This window comes from Dermacentor andersoni, chromosome 1 (assembly GCF_023375885.2).
Source record: "Dermacentor andersoni chromosome 1, qqDerAnde1_hic_scaffold, whole genome shotgun sequence".
Lineage (NCBI taxonomy): Eukaryota > Metazoa > Arthropoda > Arachnida > Ixodida > Ixodidae > Dermacentor > Dermacentor andersoni.
The window spans coordinates 98,940,708-98,961,506 of record NC_092814.1 but is presented as its reverse complement, the minus strand read 5'-3'; the positions used below and the strand labels follow the sequence as shown (position 1 = coordinate 98,961,506).

Sequence of the window (20,799 nt, the reverse complement as noted above, 5' to 3'; positions counted from 1 at the left end):
CGTGCAGAGGATGCTGGGCGCTTTGAATGTTTGCTCCTTACATCCTTGTTAAAATTCGGCTGCTGTACATGTCTTCATTGTTCATGTTAAGTCTAATGGTGACTGCATACCCTGAAATTTACAGCAGCACTCCACACTTATTTCAGGCTGTGTGCCATGGTGGTAGGAAAGTTGCCTTTCCACAGCACTGTTGTCCATAAAAATTTGCCCACGTTAAGTGAAGACTTCATGCTTACTGTTCATGTCCTTAAAGTCTCCAATCCTATAAGCAACAAAATGATGCAGGACTTTTAGGATTTCTTTTACCTTGTTTGTTTGTGTAGCACCTGATGGTGACTATTTTCATGCAGAGAACTCTTAGTGTCTTTCTCTTTATAATTTGCCTGTGGTCATGCTCAAAATTTATAACCATGTGTTTTGTTTTCTTTACTTACACATTTCTCTTCTTTGTATTGCATCCCTGTCCTGTGCTGCAACTTCACCAGGGGGTAAGTTCATATGACTCTCACTCCATAAGCTCATTAAGTATTTCATCTGTATATTTGCTTTTGCAGATACATTGCTTTACATTGACAAGTTGTGTTGTTAGATAATATGTGACACATGGCAAAATAAGCAAATTGTCAAAAGTAGCAACTGGGCTATTTCTTCTTTTTTTTACATCCTTAATACGCTAATATAGTGAGTGAAAATTGGCTTGCATGGGTGACCTAGACAGGATGCGACATCATGGTCACATCAGGAGTGAGCTAGGGCTGGTAATACCAATGAATGATTAATTGATTAAATATATCCCACAATACAATTAATCTTCATCGATGTCCACTTTGCATTTAATCGACTCAGCCAATTAGACCTGTTTGAATAATCGTTTTTGAGAATTTGACAGGAGTGCGCTCAAAAATTTTGAAATTGTATCGGAATTGCGGTGCACGAGAGCAGTGACTGTGCGGATGTGGTAAAGCAACTGTTTTTTGTTTTCTTTAAGTCCCTTGTGATGTGGAGCCGAGTGCTCCCCATCTCTCCTGCATATGCCACCACGCCACCCAAAGCCGGAGGCGTCAAATGCCCTTGCAATTCAAGTCATACTATATATAGCAACACAGTCATTGTTGTGTCACTCCAAGTCCGCTGGAGACGTGGCACAGTATGCACGCCGGTTTGGAGAATGTATGTTGACATAGAGATAGAGTTCATGTTGATTCCAGCAAACCTATAGTGTCCGAGCGTCTATTTTCGCATGCTGGTTGTGTGGCCATTCAAAGAAGGTGTTTGTTTTATCCAAACCATCCCAGCCAATCGACATTCCTTCCCTCTGTAAAAAAAGAGCATGTGGTTTAAAATCCTAAACCAGTAATTTGCTTTTCTTTACTACATATCCTTTTTGCTTATGCAATTCGCCTGTACCAGTGGCCTAGTGAGCTCATGCAGGTATTGCAGTAACAATTGAGTGTCAGTGTTTAACAAGCCAAAGCAACTCGAGGGCTATTAGAGATGTAGTGGAGAACTCTCGATTAATTTTGACCACTTGGGGTTTTTCAATGTGCACCCAAAACTCTGTATACATGAGTGCTATTGCTTTCCACCCCATTGTAATGCAGCTGCCGTTCCCAGAAATTGAATTTGTGACTCGTACAGAACACCATAGCCACTGAGCTATAATGAAAAGTATGGCACTTGCCATATATTGAAGCAAACCTTAATTATCTCATATTTGACTGTCATATGCTTAATACATGTGCCTTTTTCCTGCTCTGTCTCCAGGGCTACACACCACTCCATCTGGCATACATGTTCAACCAGCACCACATAGCTGAGTTACTGCGTACCTATGGTAAGATATTACATAACTGTTTAGTCTGTTATGCATTATTTTGAAGTTCTCTGGGTTATGGCATTACAGATTTGCAAGTAGCGAAAAATCAGTAGTGAAATGAAATGTCATTATAGCAGTTCTTGTTATTGTTTTAGAAAGTCTGGGTTTTTGTACTACACGAAATTATAGCTGGCAGTGAGAAAAGCTGACAGGTAACCAATATGTGCAAGGCAGTCTTTGACTGTTGCTTAGGCTTGCCTTAGAGGATGACATATAGTAGCAGCTGCCTAGCTGCTAATATATACTCTGTGCAGTATTGGGGGTGAAGAGTTATGGAGTCGCCATCTGTTGGAAGCGCCTCTCTTGCGTAGTATGAGGAATCACGCGGCGCGCTCCTCATAGATATAGCTTATGGCGCTCAATAAAAACACCACGCGGCAGCCCTCCTGGACATTTATGTAGGTACTCTCAAAACGAGGGAAGTTTTTGACTGTCGATATAATAATCTTGGGCAAACTGAAAGCACAGAATCGTATACAGACGCTATCTCTTTACCGAATACGCACAGTGAACGCCACTGCGCGCGGTCGCCGCTTTCTAGAACCGGCTTCTTGCGTGAAAGGTAGGCAAACGCTGAGAGTAAACTGTTCTTATAGTGGGCTGTCTGTATAACCAAATGGAGCATAACAGAATGGAGCCTCAATCCAGCGATTGCGCGGGTTTGCAGCGACCAACTGCGCGTCTGCATGCATGTCCGCGCACAATGTTTTGCTTTTGCTGCGAGCGCATTTTCGTACCGTGCCATGAGCTTTAGGCCGCAGCATATGAGCATTTGACAGTACACTAGCAACCATTGTTGCGTGGTCTCTATCAAAACTGTTCAAAAATAATAACGTTATAGAGACTTCGACACCTAACTACGGCGACTGTGATGTGCCGTCGCAGCAATTCAATATTTTTTTGTCTTCTAAATTCTATGACATTTCAATATTATTGCTCAAGTTGCGTCGCACTGTATGTTTATCAGTCTTGTCAGTGTGCGATTGCCCTCTGCTTCTTTTTCGTAATCCATTGCATTAATTCATAACACAAACATGATCATAAATACCATGCTTCTTTTAATGTACTTCTTACCGCTCCCTTTCCATTCCACTGAACTCGCCAGTATCTAGCATCAACAAGTTCATAGACCAAACTGTTGACATTAGCCGGGCAGCGAGCGTGGGCGAGCGTCTCGCTGCGCGTTTTCTGCTACTCACCGAACATGGCGGTCCCGGCGCCGTAGCAGAAATCTTCCTCGCGTCTGTGCTTGCTGCATACCCGAGTTGTAGCTGATGGCTGTCTGCCGGTTCTAAGTTTCGCCAGCCAAGCTTCACGCAGCTCCTTGCCCTGCAGCTTCGTGTGAATAAGGCTGACACCGGGCTCCGTTGCGTGCGTCCGGCACTGAGCAGTAGCCTACCATGCTGCACGCCTCCAAAGGCAGCCAATACCTATTATAGTACTTTCAAATGTTTTCAAGTAGATACCCAATGTGGGAAAACTTCACCGCTTAATCAGAACCGTAGCGCAGGTGGGACTTTAAACTTTTGTTTTTTGCTCGCTTCGCCGCTTCCGAAGCAGCTGACGCGGCTGCTGTGTCCACGTGACCCCTCATGCGACGTCACGCCGACAGTGGCGCCAGCTTTTCCAGTGGTGGAGCTCGCCCCCAATATGTTGCTGCAGCAGTAATGTTTCGTGGGACGCCTAGAACAATGTACTATTGCCCACCAAAGTATAGTATACACTCAATTAAATTGGGGCAACTAGTTTAAGGAGTTGCTTGGACATGGTATTTGTGGTAGCTTTGCGTCTTAGGGGTGCCCTGGTGGCCTGGGCCCCCCTTTGTCGCCTGCCAGCTAACAGTATTATGTTTGCAACACCTCCCCATCCCTCTTCTCTGTATGCTATGATGAGGGCCCCCTTCTGAAGGCTACCTTGGACCTGCCTTCGCTTAGGAATCTTATGTTTGGGTTGTAGCATCATTTATTGCATGTGCGTTCAGTCCCTTGGCTTTGTGCATTCTGGTTTCTTTACAAGAACCGAAAATTCATACTTGAATTGTGGGGTCTTTGGATCGCACAGGAGTACCGACCACCGCAGGTTCAAGCTTAGCGAGCCACAGGGCTGCGTCAGCCATCGGCCTCTAGCGCACCGCTGCACACGAGCTCAGGCCGCAAGGGGCTACTGAGCTCGTGAGTTAATGGAAACCGTTTGTCTCCGGCGGCACCCAATACTGCACAAATGCCCGGTCTCGGGGGTGTCAGGGAACCAAAGGAGTCCCGCACGAAGGGCAAAAATTACAGACAGGTGTGTCTATAGCACGTTGCTGCGTGAGCACAGGCTCAAGCTGGGACAAGCCGCTAGGAAAAGTCCCGTTGGCTATGCTACTTGCTCTCGCGATAACCAATGGGCCAACTCGCGAGAGCTCGGGCAATCTCCGTCGGCTTGGGCCTCCAATAAGTGCAGCTCGGCGGGGTAAGACCTTGCATGAGCACTAGGCACTGGTTCTTCGGCTTAGCATCCAGAAAGGATCAACACAAGGTACGTGCTCCCCGCACGGACAAACGCCCCGTGCGTGAGCTCAAGTCCTAGTCACAAAGGTGTCGGTGGACAAGAGGAAGCATGTACGTACTCGGTGCAGTCCATAGGCAGAAGCCCACGCTCTCACCACGAGAGTAGCCGCCAGCAGCCACCTCGTGACGTCAGCGTCCCCGCCCTCACCGTGAACCATCGCGAGTGGAACACCACCGCTGGCAACTAGCTCGGAGCGAGAAGGGGGTGAGGCGTAGGGATGGCAGAGCAGGTGAATGTGCCCGCGCAATGGTGCCAGCGAATTCCTAAATCGCCACAGACTTAAAGTGCAAGAAGTGAGTACAGAAAAAGGAAGACCAGACAGGATGAGCGGTAGTGAGGACAGAGCAGCGGGATTGGACAATAGAAGTTTAGAACACATAAGGGCCCCGTGTACCAGAAATTAATCCTACAAGTACTGAAATTTGGGCGAGTTTGTAAGAATTCCTACTTGATTTAAAGTGCAAAAAACGAGGGCACAAGAAGGAAGACCAGACAGGACGAGCGCTGGTTTTTTTGTGCTTTATGGTCAACATTATGTTACCCGTACTTTATAAGCGGGGTTGCATGCATAGTACAGGGGACAAAATATGGCAGCTTGCTCTGTTTATGTTTGGAATCAGTCAGAGTTTGAAATTCTTAGGTCTCGTGAGTGAGTAGGTAGGTACAGAGCTGCCCACTGTCAAAGGTGCTGAGTCGCAGCTGTGGTGACATTTTCGTGCAGGTGCAGCGAGTGCCAACGATGCTCAGCTTGAGCTGCTTCTGCTGCTGCTCTAAGTGCTCCTTTCCATTTTGTCAAGGGCACATACAAGCCAGAGATAAGCAGTGTTTTCCTGACCCTTATGCACATCTGTGAGTTGCGAGAGAGATATCTGGGGACTGCACCTAGGTACTAAACAGGAGGATGCACTAGTTGAGTTGCACTAGATGCCCACAGATAAATACTCTGGAATAAGCTCTCTCCACTCATTTTTCAGTGTAGTGGTCACAGCACTGCGCTCGTGATTGGGAGATCCGTAGTTTGAATTGCATGTTCGTTTAGCAATTCACCGTTCTTGCTTCATAAAGAAATGCTTGCTGGTCAAAAGGTTTACATCCATCCATGATGCTAAACTTTGGATTCGACACCAATGTGTACCTTTGGCATAGGCATTTGGACACAACACACGCACATATAGAAATAATTAAAATTGTATCTAGCCACCATACTCCAATAATAGAAAACGATAGTGTGAGGTAATTATAAGAACGTAGGACAGCTTGTCATCACTGACTGGTAAGTTGGAACGGTCAAGATGGGCGAGACACACCTTTTTGTGTAGTGTTATTCTCTTGTGGTGCCCTGACCACTGGCTATCGGGTTAATTGACCAGGGAGCTGCTGGTCAACTCTGGAAACAAATGCATGACTGCTTGCTTTACGACACCTTAAGCAGCGGCTGCACTCGGCAGCAGACAATGTGAGCCGAGCACCATTCATGGCACTTACTGCACCTGTGCAAAGCGCTCGCCGCAGCCACCGTTGGTGATGGCGCGAAATGGGGGCCATGCGCTCAGCTGTTCTACTGTTCATCTACTTGTCCCCAAGGTGATGCAACAACAGCAGCCTACATCATGTATCCAAAATGCGAGGCTCACAGCCTCAGTATTTCTTTTACTATTTCTTATTTGGTTTATTTGCTTCCGAAAGTTTAAATCCAGACTTCCTATGCTAGGTATTGTGGGCTCTGTGTACATATACAGTCATGTTTCTCGAAAAGTACAGGTTGAAAAAGGCCTGTTTTTACGTCCCACACTCCTAGTGACATAATTATATGAGCCAATCACTCACTTCCGATATTTTTTCTGATACTCCAATGGGCTGTTATGCACATTTGACATGCAGGTGCAGATGCCAATGTCCGTGACAACAGTGGACGCAAACCATGCCAATACCTGAAGGGTGGAGTGCCACAGCCTGTCAGAGCTACTGTGATGTCTGGCTCCAAGAGCATCCCACAACGTAAGCACCCACCTCTGCCACCTGAGCTAGCACTGTCCCATGATCTGGGCCTTCAGGCCATAGCAGCCCCAGCTAAAGGGATCTCGCGCAGCCAGTCCTTCCTTAGCCAAACCTTCCGCCGAGCTACCAGGCCTCACGTCGGACTCAGAGCATCTGCTAGACCCCGAATCAAGTCCATCTTCCAGTAGGCAGCCCCCTGCTACCAGTGACCTGGACCAACTGTTGTTGTACCCCATGGCTATGATACTACTCTCACAGAGTCTTCTTTCTTGTAAAGTGCCTTCTGGATGCTTTGTGTCAACCTGAACATTCTATTGACAAAAAAAAAGACATCTGTGAGGTTTGTTATGCATCTGGCTCTGCATACTCTGAGGCTACTCAAGCTGTCTGAATATGTCTCTCTCTGGTGGTGACATCATGTATATATTGGTGGTTTCTCAAAGGTAAAAAGACTTATTGCATTGAGGCATGCTTTCTTTTGATCTATGATGTCACATGCGTGGTGTAGAAGGTTAGGTATAGGTAGTATGAAATCGGGAGTTCGACGAAAACTCGTCTGGTCAGGATTGCTCGTAGTCAAGGGTAAAACGGGCACTGACCAAAAAGATTAAAAGAAAAGAAACCATGATGTTTCTGCTCCCATATGAGGGCCCTGAAATGTCTTGGTTTCTTTTCTTTTAATGTTTTTGGTCAAGGCCTGTTTTACCTTGACTATGGTAGGTAGCATGTGGCAATAGGTAATACTAGGATTGCAGTAGCTCTTGCATGACTTGTGCGCAAGTGATTGTCTTGAAATGTGCCTCTCTCCCACCTGTCTGCAAGTTACTTCCATCTTTGACTTTGCTAGGTTAAGCAAGTGTTTGTTCATCTGAAGCATAAAAGCCCCTTAAGTGCCTAATTTACCTAAGAAGCCTTCTCATTTTTCAATTGTTGCATACAGTATGTTAAATGTTGGAAACACTTGACTGTACTGGGCGAAGTTCAGCAGAAATTGACACAAGTACCCAAAATTTAGAGCACAGTGCCTCTATTAACTGCAGTCAACACATCTGCAATAAGAACAGGACTGATGTTTCCTTCAGGTGCCACTTAAATTGTACTTTGAAAATTTAGTTTTACCAGATTTTTTTGCATCTTGAGAATCGTGAAAGTGTGCTGCTGTGGAACGGATTAATAATTTTGAATTCTTCAGTGAGCTTTATCAAGTTTACACAATGTGGACTCTATGTGAGAACTCTCTACATAAATGTCAGATAGGAAAACAAACTATTTCATGTCTAGCATACTTGGAAAGCACCCATCTGGCAACATATATGTTAGATGTAAAGCATTGTCAAAAACAATGAAAGAAATGAACCTGCCACATGATGACATACTGATACCGACAGCGAACACTTCCAACTCATTTTACTAAAGCAAAAGCACCATGCACATATTATGCAAACTTACAGTACAGGTCCAATCAGAAGTGTTTCAATATGTTTGCGAGACATTCTAAATACCACTGTTTTCATCAATGATTTTGCATTTGATGAACTGTCTTGGCATGGGCAATTGTGTACACAATGGCTGAGGGGGATATTCGACCAGTCAAAGTCACAGATGTCATTTGCTTGAAGCTACAGTCACTTTATTATTGCGTTGAGATACATAATCAAATAGGCCGAAATTTTTTAAATAAAATTGTCCACATATTTTTTCATAATGTTTGCAACCAGGCTGAGGTTATCCATAGCACTTAAGAATTAATTAAAGTTAAGGCTTGTTGATGCAATGTTTGAATTGAATTCTGGGGTTTTACGTGCCAAAACTGCAAAGGGCTATTGCATTAGTGGGGAGCACAAGATACAAAGAAGAAAACAAGATACAATACAAAAGCAATTAACAATATCTATAAAAGGAATTCAGCAGGCGATAAAGATGAGCAGGACCAGGTTAAGCATTCCAGTGTTCTATAGTGCGAACAAAAAGCTATTTAAACACGTCTGTGGGATGATGAAATGGAGATATATTCAGCTTGTGATAGTGTCTAGTGGACAAAGATCTAGCTGGTGTGATGTAGCTGCTTAGTATAGGAAATCGTGGAGAGTTAATCATAGCATGAGAAAACTTTGAAGACTCAACATGGTGATGGAGAGGGGGAGTGGCAAGCTGAAGATTGCAAAGATCAGAACTAGGTGAAAAATACCTGCTGTGAGAAGAAATGAAGTGTACAGTCTTCTGCGGGGCAGGCTCAATTTTGTTGATGTTAGATTTCTTGTATGGATTCCATACAATGAAGCCGTACTCTAGCATTGGACCCGCGAGTGTGTTCTAGGGGAGGAGCCTTGTGTTAAGAGGGCCCGAATGAGGAGCACATTGCAGATAGCCTAGCTTTCTAAGTGCGCGGTTGCACATTTGTTCAATGCAATGGGACCAAGACAAGTTCTTTGAGAAAAGAAGACTACTGTTTTTATACTTTCACACATTTCTCAGTCGAGAACCATTAAACAAGTAAGTGAGAAAAGATGGGAAAGAACACGTTGTAAATGACATAAAAACAGTTTTGCAGAAGTTAATTTGCATCGGCCAAGTTTCACATTGTGCACATTCTGGATGTGCACATTACACCCATCTATGCCATGTTGGCAAACCTGAACATGAATGTGATCACAACACATAGATGTATTTTGCATGCTTATTAGTTTCATCACTCAATGAATTTTACATGCATCCACTTATCCCATCCACACATTGCAATATGGCATGCTTTTTCATAGCGCTTGGCAAGTTGTAAGGAAAATTGTGATACGCCTAAGACTGTTGACAGCTTTATTGCAGTTAAATGTATGTAGGAGAACACTTATTTCACTACATGTAGATGTACATTTTCATATTTGGTCATCATTTTCATTTAACCCTTTGGCTATGTGTGGGAGGTGCGAGATGTAGTCAACATTTTGCAAGAAAGCCGTGGTTTGTTTTTCATTGGAAATTATTGTTTACTTCCAGGAAAGCAGTGCTGTGCATTAAGCTAATAGTATTTTAGTTGCTGCCCACTGCAGTCTTTTTCATCTATACATGCCTCTGAAAACTTTCTGAAAACATATTTCTGTCTTCATTTAGTGGCGGTAGGGAGAATAGAATCAAGTGTTTTCTTTTTTTTTTTTAATACTGGTTTACATCCATGGCCCTGGCAGTAAAGTTTACTACACAGTAATTACTAACATGCATTCAGTATACATGACATTATTCATTGTTCCTGCTCTACAGCTGGAAATGTCTCACAGATGTTAGAGTACTGAGTCAACTGTTTTATTATATTTGAAGTCTGTATTTTACTTCCTTATTGTGGCTTGTCGTGCACTTTATTTGTAGATAATAGATATCATACTTGGCTCTTAAATAGGTATGCACAAGAACTTTGTTGAAGCTAATGTTTACAGAGAATAGTGTTATATGCAAGCTTGCATGAGCTGCTGCTGAGGACAAAATATTCTAGAGGGACATGTTTTGACAATGCCAAAAAGAAAATAATTGAGAATCAGGTCATACTGACTATAAACATGTTCTTGAGAACTAACCTGCTAGCACTTGCTGCATCAGAAGCTGTATTGCGGCAGCTATTATGTCTGCAGAAACTACTGTATCAATGAGTAAGGATTGCTTCGCAATATTCTGATGTAGAAAGTGTCAGATTTTGGGGACAAAAAGCCCATTTTGGAAACTTGCACTCAGTTTGGGAGAGAGCTGCTAGAGCATTGTATATGTAATCTAATTTTTGCAAGCTGGATTCTTTCTTTCTGTCTCTCTTTAATGTTTGTATGATGCCTCTTAAGTCATTGAACATTTGTGTAAAAAATCCTTGTCAGAATAGACGAAGAGTTTATTTACTCAATGCTGATTGTGACCAGCACATGTGATTTTTTTAGCCTATACTGTATGTATCTCTACCTACAAGAGCTACATTGGCTTTTGATTGTGTTGTCCTTTCAATGTCTAGATAAGGTTTTGTGCTTATAGAGTCTATATTGTATGTTTCTCTGTTACGAGGGAGTTTATGACTGTTGTTGGTGTATAAATATTTGAAGTTTTATTTTACAGCTGACAAATTTATTACCTTGTTTTCATTTTGTTCACCTGAGGTTTCTGTGCTATATTTCTTTGGACACATTGCAACTAGTGTCATTATTCATCATCAAATATTGCAGCTCTGTTAGTAGAGAGAGGAGCATGTTAAAGGGACTGTGCAAAACACTTAATTGGATAGATGAATTCACTGTAATAGTAGGTAAAAGGAGTGTGCAAATTTGTATATTCTAAACCAAGCTGAATTGAATTGTGGCACGGAGTCACATTTTAACTATTTCTTGAATGTGATGTGAACCTTTAAGTAATTATACAGTTATTCTAACTCTTCTTATGTTTCTGGTCCATCATATTGCAATTTCACAGAAAAATGATGTCTCATTGCTTCGATATCGCTCTGTAGATACTTTGAGGATGCTTCCTAGAAATACTCGCTGCAAGAGGCTCGTGTGTAAGTGCCTTTTTATACCTAAGACATTTTGTGACTGTGGTAAGCTGCTGGGTCCATTTATTAACATTTTTGTGGCTACTAAAGTACACCCGAAAGCAAAAGTTTAGAGAGCGCTCAGTGCACACCCATTTTGAATGGCATTTGCTCCTCAGGTGGCAATGCTCTTGTTTTTCATATAAATATTTAATGGTGAATTCCACTAGTACAAATAGAAAACGTGAACACCATTGTTACTTGCCATACAGTTGCAGATTAGAGTGAGAGAGGGAGGCTTCTTGATATTCAGTTTGCATATTTCTTCAATGATAAAACTATATGCTCTAAACTAGGCTACGTAACAAAACTAAACTGCTAGCCTTACATAAATATGTTGATGGATTTTGTATGCAGGGCTGAATACTTTTTGATCCACAGAAGGTTACATAGCCATGTGAACCTTGATGCATTACAAGCCCATGTACTTAGCGAACAATGTCAAGGGAACATGAGACAGTAGGCTGCCATTCACGGATTCAACATTATTTCAAAGTGCAGGTATATATGTTGTCTTTGGATTAGTGTTGTCACAGCACTTCACTATCAAGGCTTTGCAATTACAGTTTCAGTGATGCATATTGTGTAACTGACCACCTGTTGCATTACAATTGGTGCCATAGCTCTGTTGTACAGAATTTTTGTAGCTTGGATTATGCTGGATATTTCTGGTGTGATATGCATCAATAAATGCTGAATTAAAAAAAAAAAAGACAGTGCACAATGAACAAGCACACAAAGAAATAGACAAGCACTTGGCTACTTCCTTGTGTGCTTTCCAGCTTTGTGCTATATTTTTTTCTACTTTCAAGAGGCAGCAACATGCACTGGGAAGGCATAATATGGCCATTCTATTCCAGTTCTTTTCCTTCTTGTGCTTCGTCAGTGGTCCAACCCCTTACCATGAGAATCTACTGGTCTTGAGTGGTGAAAGATAAGACGGAAGTGTAATTGTGCGAAAGGAATCCTTACCTTGTACCGGCACAGCTTTACAATTTACTCTAAGCAGTAGTGGCATCAGTTTTACATTTTTGAGTCTTCTGTCCTGTACTGCTGCCTTAACAGAAGTGCACCGTTTACAGTTTCATTGAATATAATAATTTACACTAAGCAATCATGGCATCAGCTTTACATCCTTATGTCTTTTGTCCTTCTATTCTGCTGCCTTAGCACTGCAGCAGAAGTGCATCATTTATAGTTTCAATGAATGCAAGTGCATTGCTGTAGCTTAGTTAAGCACATTGCTGTAGCATTATAAAGTTTGCTTTGATTTGAGCAGAAGTTATAGGATGTGTTTCATATGGTACTTACTGCATGCTAGGCCATAATACTATAGCATAGTGTATTTTTTAGTTGCTAAAAGCATATGAGCTCTTAAGATAATTCACTAAGCTAGTGATGTATGTGTGTGTGTTTGAACGAGAAGAAAGGAAACCGAGGGGCCCTGGTTTTTTTAGTCATGTCATAAGAAGCCAACAGTCACCAAGGACAGCATAGGGGAAATTACTTGTACTTTTTAATTGAATTAAAGAAATGATAAATTAATGGAAATGAAAGTGGATGAAAAAATCACTGGCCAAAGGTGGTATATGAACGCACGTCTATGGATTACGCGTGCGATGCTCTTGCCAATTGAGCTACCATGGCACCATTTTCCCATCCACTTTCTGGAAAATTTGTTTCATCTACTAGAACTAACCTTGGGAATGTCGGCCAGCACCACCACTCATAAGCCTTGGCCGCGGATGTGGAACATCGTTCCTGCCGCAAGTGTCACATGTACACGTGTACGTGAACTTTTTGGGTGAAGGCAACTTGTCAATAAACCCACAAATGCTACCTGGAGGCGTCAATGCTATATATATATATATATATATATATAATATTATCACGTTTTGTGCTTACATTTCATTGGTAAAGAAATTCATCTGCATGTATCTCGTAACATAAGTCCTTTTTCTTTACTCTGTTGTCTTGTTTGACATATGGACATTTACACAAGTTTCATATGAATTAGTATGTCAGCAACTAAGTAAATGGTTTAGTCATTACGAGTGCTTTTTTAAGACTGAAAATATTTACTCTTACAAGCTTTAGAACATGGACCTGATATGTTTTATATTGTTCTAACACTATTTGTCATGCACATATTAAGCTTTGGTGAAATACTGTTATTTTATGGAATTTTAGTTCAAGCAGTCAGTGTTCTAGGTCATACAGTGCACGACAGTGCAACCATCTTGGTAGTTTCAGGCATCTTTGTGTGGTTTGGCAAATCTTGCAAGGAACCTTTTCTTTCTTCCTTTTGCTTGTTCTTCTTTTTCTTCCTTTTTTTTTTATGCTGCAGGAAATGGGTAGCTGTGTAGGCTGTATAAAGCTGGCTTCTATTGACCTTTTAACTCCTACGTTCTTTCTTCAAATGGAAATTGGCAATTTTAGCGCATTATATCCCTGTTCAAAGAATATATTACATGTGCCACTGAGCTCTCATATGCAGTCAGAATATCAACAAAGGGAAATTATTTTGAAAAAGAGGCTTCTCTTCAATTCACTTCTAAATTTTAAATGTAATTGTCTGAAGAGATAAGGAAAGGAATACAAAATGTCAGAGTAAGTGTGTGTGTGTGTCTGTGTGTATCTGTGCTCAGCTGTATAAGCATGAAATAAGTTGGCATGCCCAGTTTGTCTCTGACAAGCAAAGTGAGCAGCTGTGGCCTGTATGACCAGGGCCTGTCTTTGACAAGTTCAGTACGAGCATGTATGGGAACTACAGCACAGGATTGGGACTTAGAGTCAATGTCACCCTGGTTAATATTCTTGTGTAACTCCCAGCTTATGATGACCTGAGAATGTTTTCTTTTTTTTCCATAGTTTGGCTATTCATTCGATTAATTTTTGCTTGCTGTCAACCTTGTTGGTAGTGTATGAAATATTTTGCTGCAAATTCAGATTATGGGTGTCTGGTCATGTGCTTGCTGCCCACACAATTTTACTCGGGTGTATGTACTCGAGGTTCTTGCACTGTACACCAATGCTGCATTACTAAGGTAAACGCTGCGTTTATCATGAACCATTGTGCTGGAATGAAACTTGCAATGACAAGAAACAAGGTGGACTACCTCATTCACTCAGCTATTTAAAATTTCAATTTGGAATTGTAGTCAATAGTTGTCAATTAAGTGTGTCTCAAGCTGGAACCAGGGTTACAACAAGGAGACTTGTCTTCATTCACCTCCACACCCAGCCGAGGAAGAGAATAAGGGAATGCATGGAGTAGGGTGAGGAAAGTTCAAGTGTTACAAATAGAGGAGGGGCGGGGTTGGGGTGCAACACAACCCTTCACTGTCCCTCCTATCCCCCACTCCCCATCTTGTTTCTATGTAGCTCCTTATTCCTTATTCTCCTCCCCCATCGGATGTGAGAGAGTGTATAAACTTTGCCAAATAAGGCAGCTGTTGCTTGGACAAAGAAATGGGGCCTTTGTTGTCAAAACATTGGGTCCAGCCTGAGGCTTTCCTCGTTTTACTATTGTCGATAATTTCGTATCTTCATTTTCCCATGAATTACTGCCTGTCTAATATGAGATTGTGAAGTAGTTGTGCACTAAATGCACTCTAGCTGCTAAGTTAAGCATTGTGAATTAGTGGTGCCAGTGTCATACTCATGTCCAAAAGTGCAGAAAGAAGGGCACCTACTTTTCTTGCATTCACATTCCATTACAGCATGATGTTACAGTGCAGGCTACTACTACCAAAAGCACTATACTGTTTTAAGTTGTGTTGTGCTGTAAGACTCTAGAGTTATTCAGATCCACACCTGTGTTGCTAGTTTGCTTGAATGGCAACAATGTTCCGAGTATCTTACAACATCATCAATTGTGTCTTGACTCTTTTTCTTTTCCTTTTGATAAAGGAGACCTTTGTTTGGCAAGCTGCATATAGCATTCAGATAGGCCTGTAAGGTGCAGCTTCTGTCCACATGGTGTGTGCTAATTTGAAGAAAATTGTTGCAATAAACTCACTTCATTTGACCATATTACCAAAATGTTCAGAATTGTAAATGAACAGTAGTACAAGATCATTTGATGTAGCATAGACTATTGAATTGCTGTTGTTTAAGTGTTCTGAGAGGTGTCTCTTTGCAATGAGTCACTCTAGATGTGGCCAGGCTCATTGTCTCAATTTGTCTACCTGGTGTTTTTCAAATAAAAAAAAAAATGTGTGTGCAGGCAGGCTAGCTTGAAGCAGTAAATATTGTACTTAAAAGCAGTTAGACATATGATTCAAGTGCTCTTATTCACGCACACCATGTTGCATTTTCTCAACTTCGGGTTACATTTGCTTAACTTTCCTAAGTCTTGTAAGGAAGGTCTAAATGTGGCAATGGAAACGATGTATAAACACAAGTTTAATGCATGCTAGTGGGTATGAACAATCATGTTTATGTTATAAGAAAAGAGGAAGGAAGAGAAGGGAAGGTGACTTCTTGGCTCCGGACACACTTTAACTGCAAAATAATGTAGGCTTTTAACATACTTTCTCTACTCGGAGTTGGTGGTTACCAACAGTAAAAACTGTGTTTTTAAAATGGTCTGGCTTTTATGGTGTGTTACATTGTAAATGGGGCATTTCTGTTTAACTTAACCAGTGAACAGGATGAACCAGCTTTCGTAATTCTTTTTTGTTTCTTACAAACAGCATCTGCTGTGCCTGCATAAGTATAGCTTAGTCACAGTTCAACAGATAACACATATAAAGACTGTTTAGGAATTCCATACATCTTGTGAGGAGGACCACACTGCTTTTGTGTTGCCCTCCAAAAGTTGTATGTATAACTCATGTTACACTGTATATATATGCTAGATTTTTACAGGTATAGTATTTCGGCGTTTATGGGGCATTGCATTTCATTTAATATTTCTGCCTTATGTCCTTTCTTTATTGTGAATTTTTTAGGCTTACAAACTGCTAGTCTTATAGTAGAATATGGAGGGTGTTATGGACAGCTGAGCACCTGTAGTGAGAGTAAGGATATGAAAGCACCCTTGGTGTTCTCAGGAAAAGTGAGTGCTCTACCCTTTGATTCCAATTTAGACATTCCAATGGCAACTAGGTTGTAATGCCTGACATGCACTTTTCATTGTTGGCATGTTTCATACCTCGACCATGCAAACTGCTGGCCTCAAGCAGAAAACCCTGGCCGTGTGTTTCCATGTTTCTATATGAACAAAGCACTTATAAGCATGACGTTGCACAATGTTATGTATTTGTAAATGCCCAAATGGATCCATGATATGTAATCACTGGTGATATTCTTCAAGAGCCCAGAAGTGTGCTCAAGAATGTAATATATGTACTCGGAAGCAGCCACTTTCATCCAAAAACTTTGTAAACAAATGCTAAAACAAGAGGAAAAGTGTGCCAGCCTGTCCTGTCTCTTTTTCTGCCGTTCTCTGCTGACTGAATTCTATTCTCTAAGCGGGATGTCCACCAACTGGACCAAATGTGTACCATTATGCCTATGGATACTTATGCTGCCTTATTTGTAGCTTTCTCCTTCCCTGTTGTTTAGTTGTGCTTGTTATCAAATGAAGTCTGAGAACTGCCTTTTTTCCTTCCATCACATAAAAATACATGGTCTTGTGCATACAAAGAAAAAGGGTGGGAGGGTATATTCTATGGTGCGATTGAAAAACAGCTTAATTTCTGTATACATGTGGTCCATGTAGAATACGTTGAAATCCTTAGTCACAGCCAGAATTTTCTGAAGTAACATTTTGAAGTTGCACCACATCATACATGCCCAGAGGACTCTGTATGAAGCTCTAAAATATGTTACTGAAGTCTTATTGCTAGGAAATGTGCTAAAAGTGGTACCTTTCTGTAGATATTATGAAAGCAAACAATACTTCAGTGTTTCTGCATAAAGTTTTATCATCTTGCCTGGTTTCAGATTAGTTTTAGTATGCGATTGCAAAAATGTGTCTAAAAAATTTGTGAACCCTTCAGTGTCAGGTTGTTTTGTAGGTGATGCACCCCCCAACATCAGATTTTTTTCTCAACCATTGTAAAACAAAGAACAGTTTATTTTTGGTTGTGCAGAAATGGAAAATGACACAGGTAATGGCAAATTCTCTCTTGGGGTGGTCCTCGCATTCCTATCTGACAAAGGGAATGTCAAAACGAACATGACGGGACAGGAATGGGGAACTGTGCTGATACGTCAGTGACGCTGAAAGGGTTACTGGTTTTGTTTGCGTTCAGTCGTCCTAATTTTCTATTTATGCAGCATTGTGTGCAAGACAGTTTGTCGAGATATCAAATCAGTACTTCGATGGTCACTTTATCGTTTGGCTAAACCATTGTTATTGATGATCTGGGTCTGAGCTGAACACATGTCCAGTCTTTGTCAAAAGTGTAGTGGCCATCGCATATGTGAGACCAGCAGAGCTTTCTTTGGGCATGCTAATGGGGCTGCTATGTTTTTATTACTGCTGTTGAGGCCTTATACTTCGAATTTTGTAGTGTAGAGTGCTGGAGCTCTTAAGGGAGCAGCAGGCCCACGCAGCTTGGAAAATGGTGTGACCATGCACAGAGTAGTCGCCATACTTTTGACAAGGGCTGCAATGAAAGGTTTGTCTTGATAATGTGAAAGCACATTTCTTTGACGAACCTTTTCTTGGTGTAATGACTGAGCTGTAGCACCTGGCAATCAAATCTTTTTTCTGTTCTCATAGATGTAATTTTTTTTTTGACTCTCTGATCTCTGTTTGTGGCTGTGCCTTAGAAATGTGTTCTTGTCAAGTTTTGAAAAATAAAGGCATGCATTCTATTTTTATGACATTGTCAGTGTGGATTTGAGTGCCGTGCATTCTGTGACAGGGTGCCTGTCATTATGAGCACGTGTATACTTTCATTATGGGGACAAACCTTACCCAGGCCCATTCTGTGACAGATTTTATGGGAGGCTGCCACATTGGCATTCAGGCTTCATCATCTTGAGGTAAGGATTGCCTTTGGCTTAGCACTGTGGAATGTGTCTCTTGCTTTTGGTGCTTTGTCTATTTTTTTAACAACTTCTGCCTCCTACATTACAGTGCACCTGGCCAAACTTTGTTGTTGCTCGATGTTTTTGTGGCACTTCTTTTTTTTTTCTACCAAGTGTTTGTGTTCACGCAAAAGTCTCCCTCTTTTTTTTTTTATTTTGCATGCTTTTGATGGTGGCAGCATCTGTACCCCATATTCCTCTGTATTGCACCCATGACACCCACTAAACCCTTGGGGGTTTTGGCTGTAGTATTCTGTGGTCAACATATATTTTTGCTTTCATGCAGTATTCTGGGAACACTGTAATGTATTTGTTTAAGCATTTCTGTTGGATGAAACTGTGTGCGTTGCTTTTTAGGGTGGTGACAACCTTGTAACACAAACTACACTCACTTTCCTCACCTTTTATTTTTCAACTGAAGTCATGTAGTGAGTTACTTACATAAAAAGTTGTTACCTTACTAATGTGTATTGCATCATACTACATTCTTGGGAAACTATCCTTTAAATACTTGCATTGTGTTTTTTTTTTCTTTTCCACCACATAAGCATAATTGTGTAAATAAAATTCAAGGCTATTATCTCCTGCTGATTCATGTATTGGTTTAAAAAACTGTTCTGGACAGTGGTGTGCAGCTTTCATCAAAATAAACAGTGTGGGCTCTATATTTGGAATCGGTATTTTGTCTGATTCCTACAGACTTTGCTGGCACATTACAGCAAAAATTTAGTATAACCATTTTCAGCTACACCGCTTATTCCCTAACTTTTAAGGTTTTCTGCAGTTCAAGCAGTTGCTGTTAAAATCTTCTATTAATACTGTGCTAATATTTTGTGGCAGTGTAGCGTTGTTCCATTGCCGTAAATGCACTTTAGATGTCTGATCAGGTGATCACATTCATAACTTCACAGAAAAGGAGCGGACATCAAATTACTTGCCATCGTAGCTGCATCACATTCCTTAAGACTCCGATTTGAAACTCTCATCATTAAATACCTTTGTTTATGAGCCACTAGATGCCGTCGGTCTCTATGCTTTGTAAAGCAGTACTGCAGCCATTGACAATGCAGTTGTGCTTGTCTATTTTGGTACCTTTATTCCAAAATACGGAAAGCTGCAAGGATTATCCAATAATCTGGGAGGTTGCACAATAAAATGATCTTTGAATATGTTCCTCAATACATGAAATGTTACAGTGGACATCAAAAGTTTGAGGCACAGGGTCTGAGAAAAATCTGAATATTTCTTGAGCCTGGGCCTCGATTTCAGATTTGCTACCTGTACTAGTGTATGTGACCAACATAGAGCCGTACTGTTCTACTGGCTGCAGGCTAAAACTGTGCTGCAGTTCGGCTTTTGTGGTACCTGTATCCCACAATCGCTCTATGCTGACTGTAGGTGTGCTTTGCTGGGAGTCTTTCGTAGACTTGGCTTACAGTAAATGTTCCTTTCACATTTCCTTGTAAAATTTTGTTCTTAAATAAAGTGTGGCACGTAACATGCTCAGGCATCTTGTGGCATCTTAAGTTTGCTATGTTGAAACAGTTATTTAAATTGAAGAATTCTTTAATGGGGTTTAAGGGTGGAGCCTGCATTCTGGGCTATGAGGGAGTTGTAGTCGAGGATTTTGGGTTAACTGCAGGCATTTGCCCATTTCATCTGCATTGGACTGTAGCCACCGCAGCCAGGATTTGATCCTGAGACCTCGTGATCAGCAGCATAAGGTCATGGCCACTGAGCCAGTATGCTGGTATTATCAAAGTTAATGCATACATGGGAAATGTTTATGTGCCCTTCATGAAAACAACCATAGTTCTGTTTGGTTCCTTTTGATCTGTTTGTTTGTGATGTTACAGGGATGAGTTCTCTTGATATCTTGCTTTTTGTGTGAATTGCTTGTTTTATTATCTGTGGAAGCTTGGGAATGGTATTCCTTTTCTTGTTTGTTTGTGACTGTTGAATCTGCTTTGCTTAGAAGTAAATATCATGAGTTGGATTGCTTCCGTGTTTTATTGTAACTTGTTTTCTGTTGTGAGAGTGACAATGCTTTTTGCTGGTTTTTCGCAGCTTCTCGGAGCCTTGAAAAAGACTTGGGCTTCATGCGGATGGGGTCGTTCAACAGTAGAGTGAAGCGCACTGCAGCAGCTCTCACAAATCCATTTGGAGTCCAGAAGCTGAAGCCCTGGGGTTCTGCTGACAGCGTTGCTGATGGTGTAAGCATCAGTCTTTTTAGCGTAAAAGGAACCTTTAGAGTGTTTTTCTTGCATAAAGGGTGGGTCAGCTGATATTCGTGAATTCAATATCTATGAATATCAGGTTCAAAACTGAGGAGCTTGTAAACAGGAAAGATGATCATATCTGGTGCACCATGGCAATTACAGTAAAGAAACAAAGGAGCAGCACATTACCAGATGCATATACGGTATTGTGTTTCTGTTAAAGAAGCTAAGTGTTATACTGTCACATTGCACTCTGTTTTCATGGATGCATACATGGAGAGATTGTGCAATAATAAATTGTGTTGCTTAAATGTAGGCAGCAAATTCTTATAGTGCCTAGAGATGAGGCATCCTTATTGAATGACGAAATTACTGTACTGACGTTATCTGTTCCATGTGTTTACTCAGGAACTGGCGCTTACACACAATAATGGTATTCGTGCAGCAGAAACGTTTCGAACAATTGCCACTTTGCATAGGTCTTTCTCCGTGTAAACCATAAGTGTTGTTATCCTTTGCGTTCAAATAGAAATAAGTGTTCAACAATTGTGAAT

The 20,799-nt window shown here is 41.3% G+C and overlaps 1 protein-coding gene across 1 annotated transcript in view; it reads left to right on the top strand.

Moving 5' to 3' along the window:
• Nucleotides 1–1,769: 1,769 nt before the first annotated feature.
• Nucleotides 1,770–20,799, top strand: part of LOC126545388 (uncharacterized) — a 31,120-nt gene continuing 12,090 nt past the window's right edge. The window contains exons 1-3 of the mRNA XM_055061837.2: nt 1,770–1,834; nt 6,311–6,427; nt 20,094–20,239. Coding sequence (XP_054917812.2) covers nt 1,792–1,834; nt 6,311–6,427; nt 20,094–20,239 — 306 coding nt within the window. The 5' untranslated portion in view covers nt 1,770–1,791. The remainder of the gene's footprint in view (nt 1,835–6,310; nt 6,428–20,093; nt 20,240–20,799) is intronic.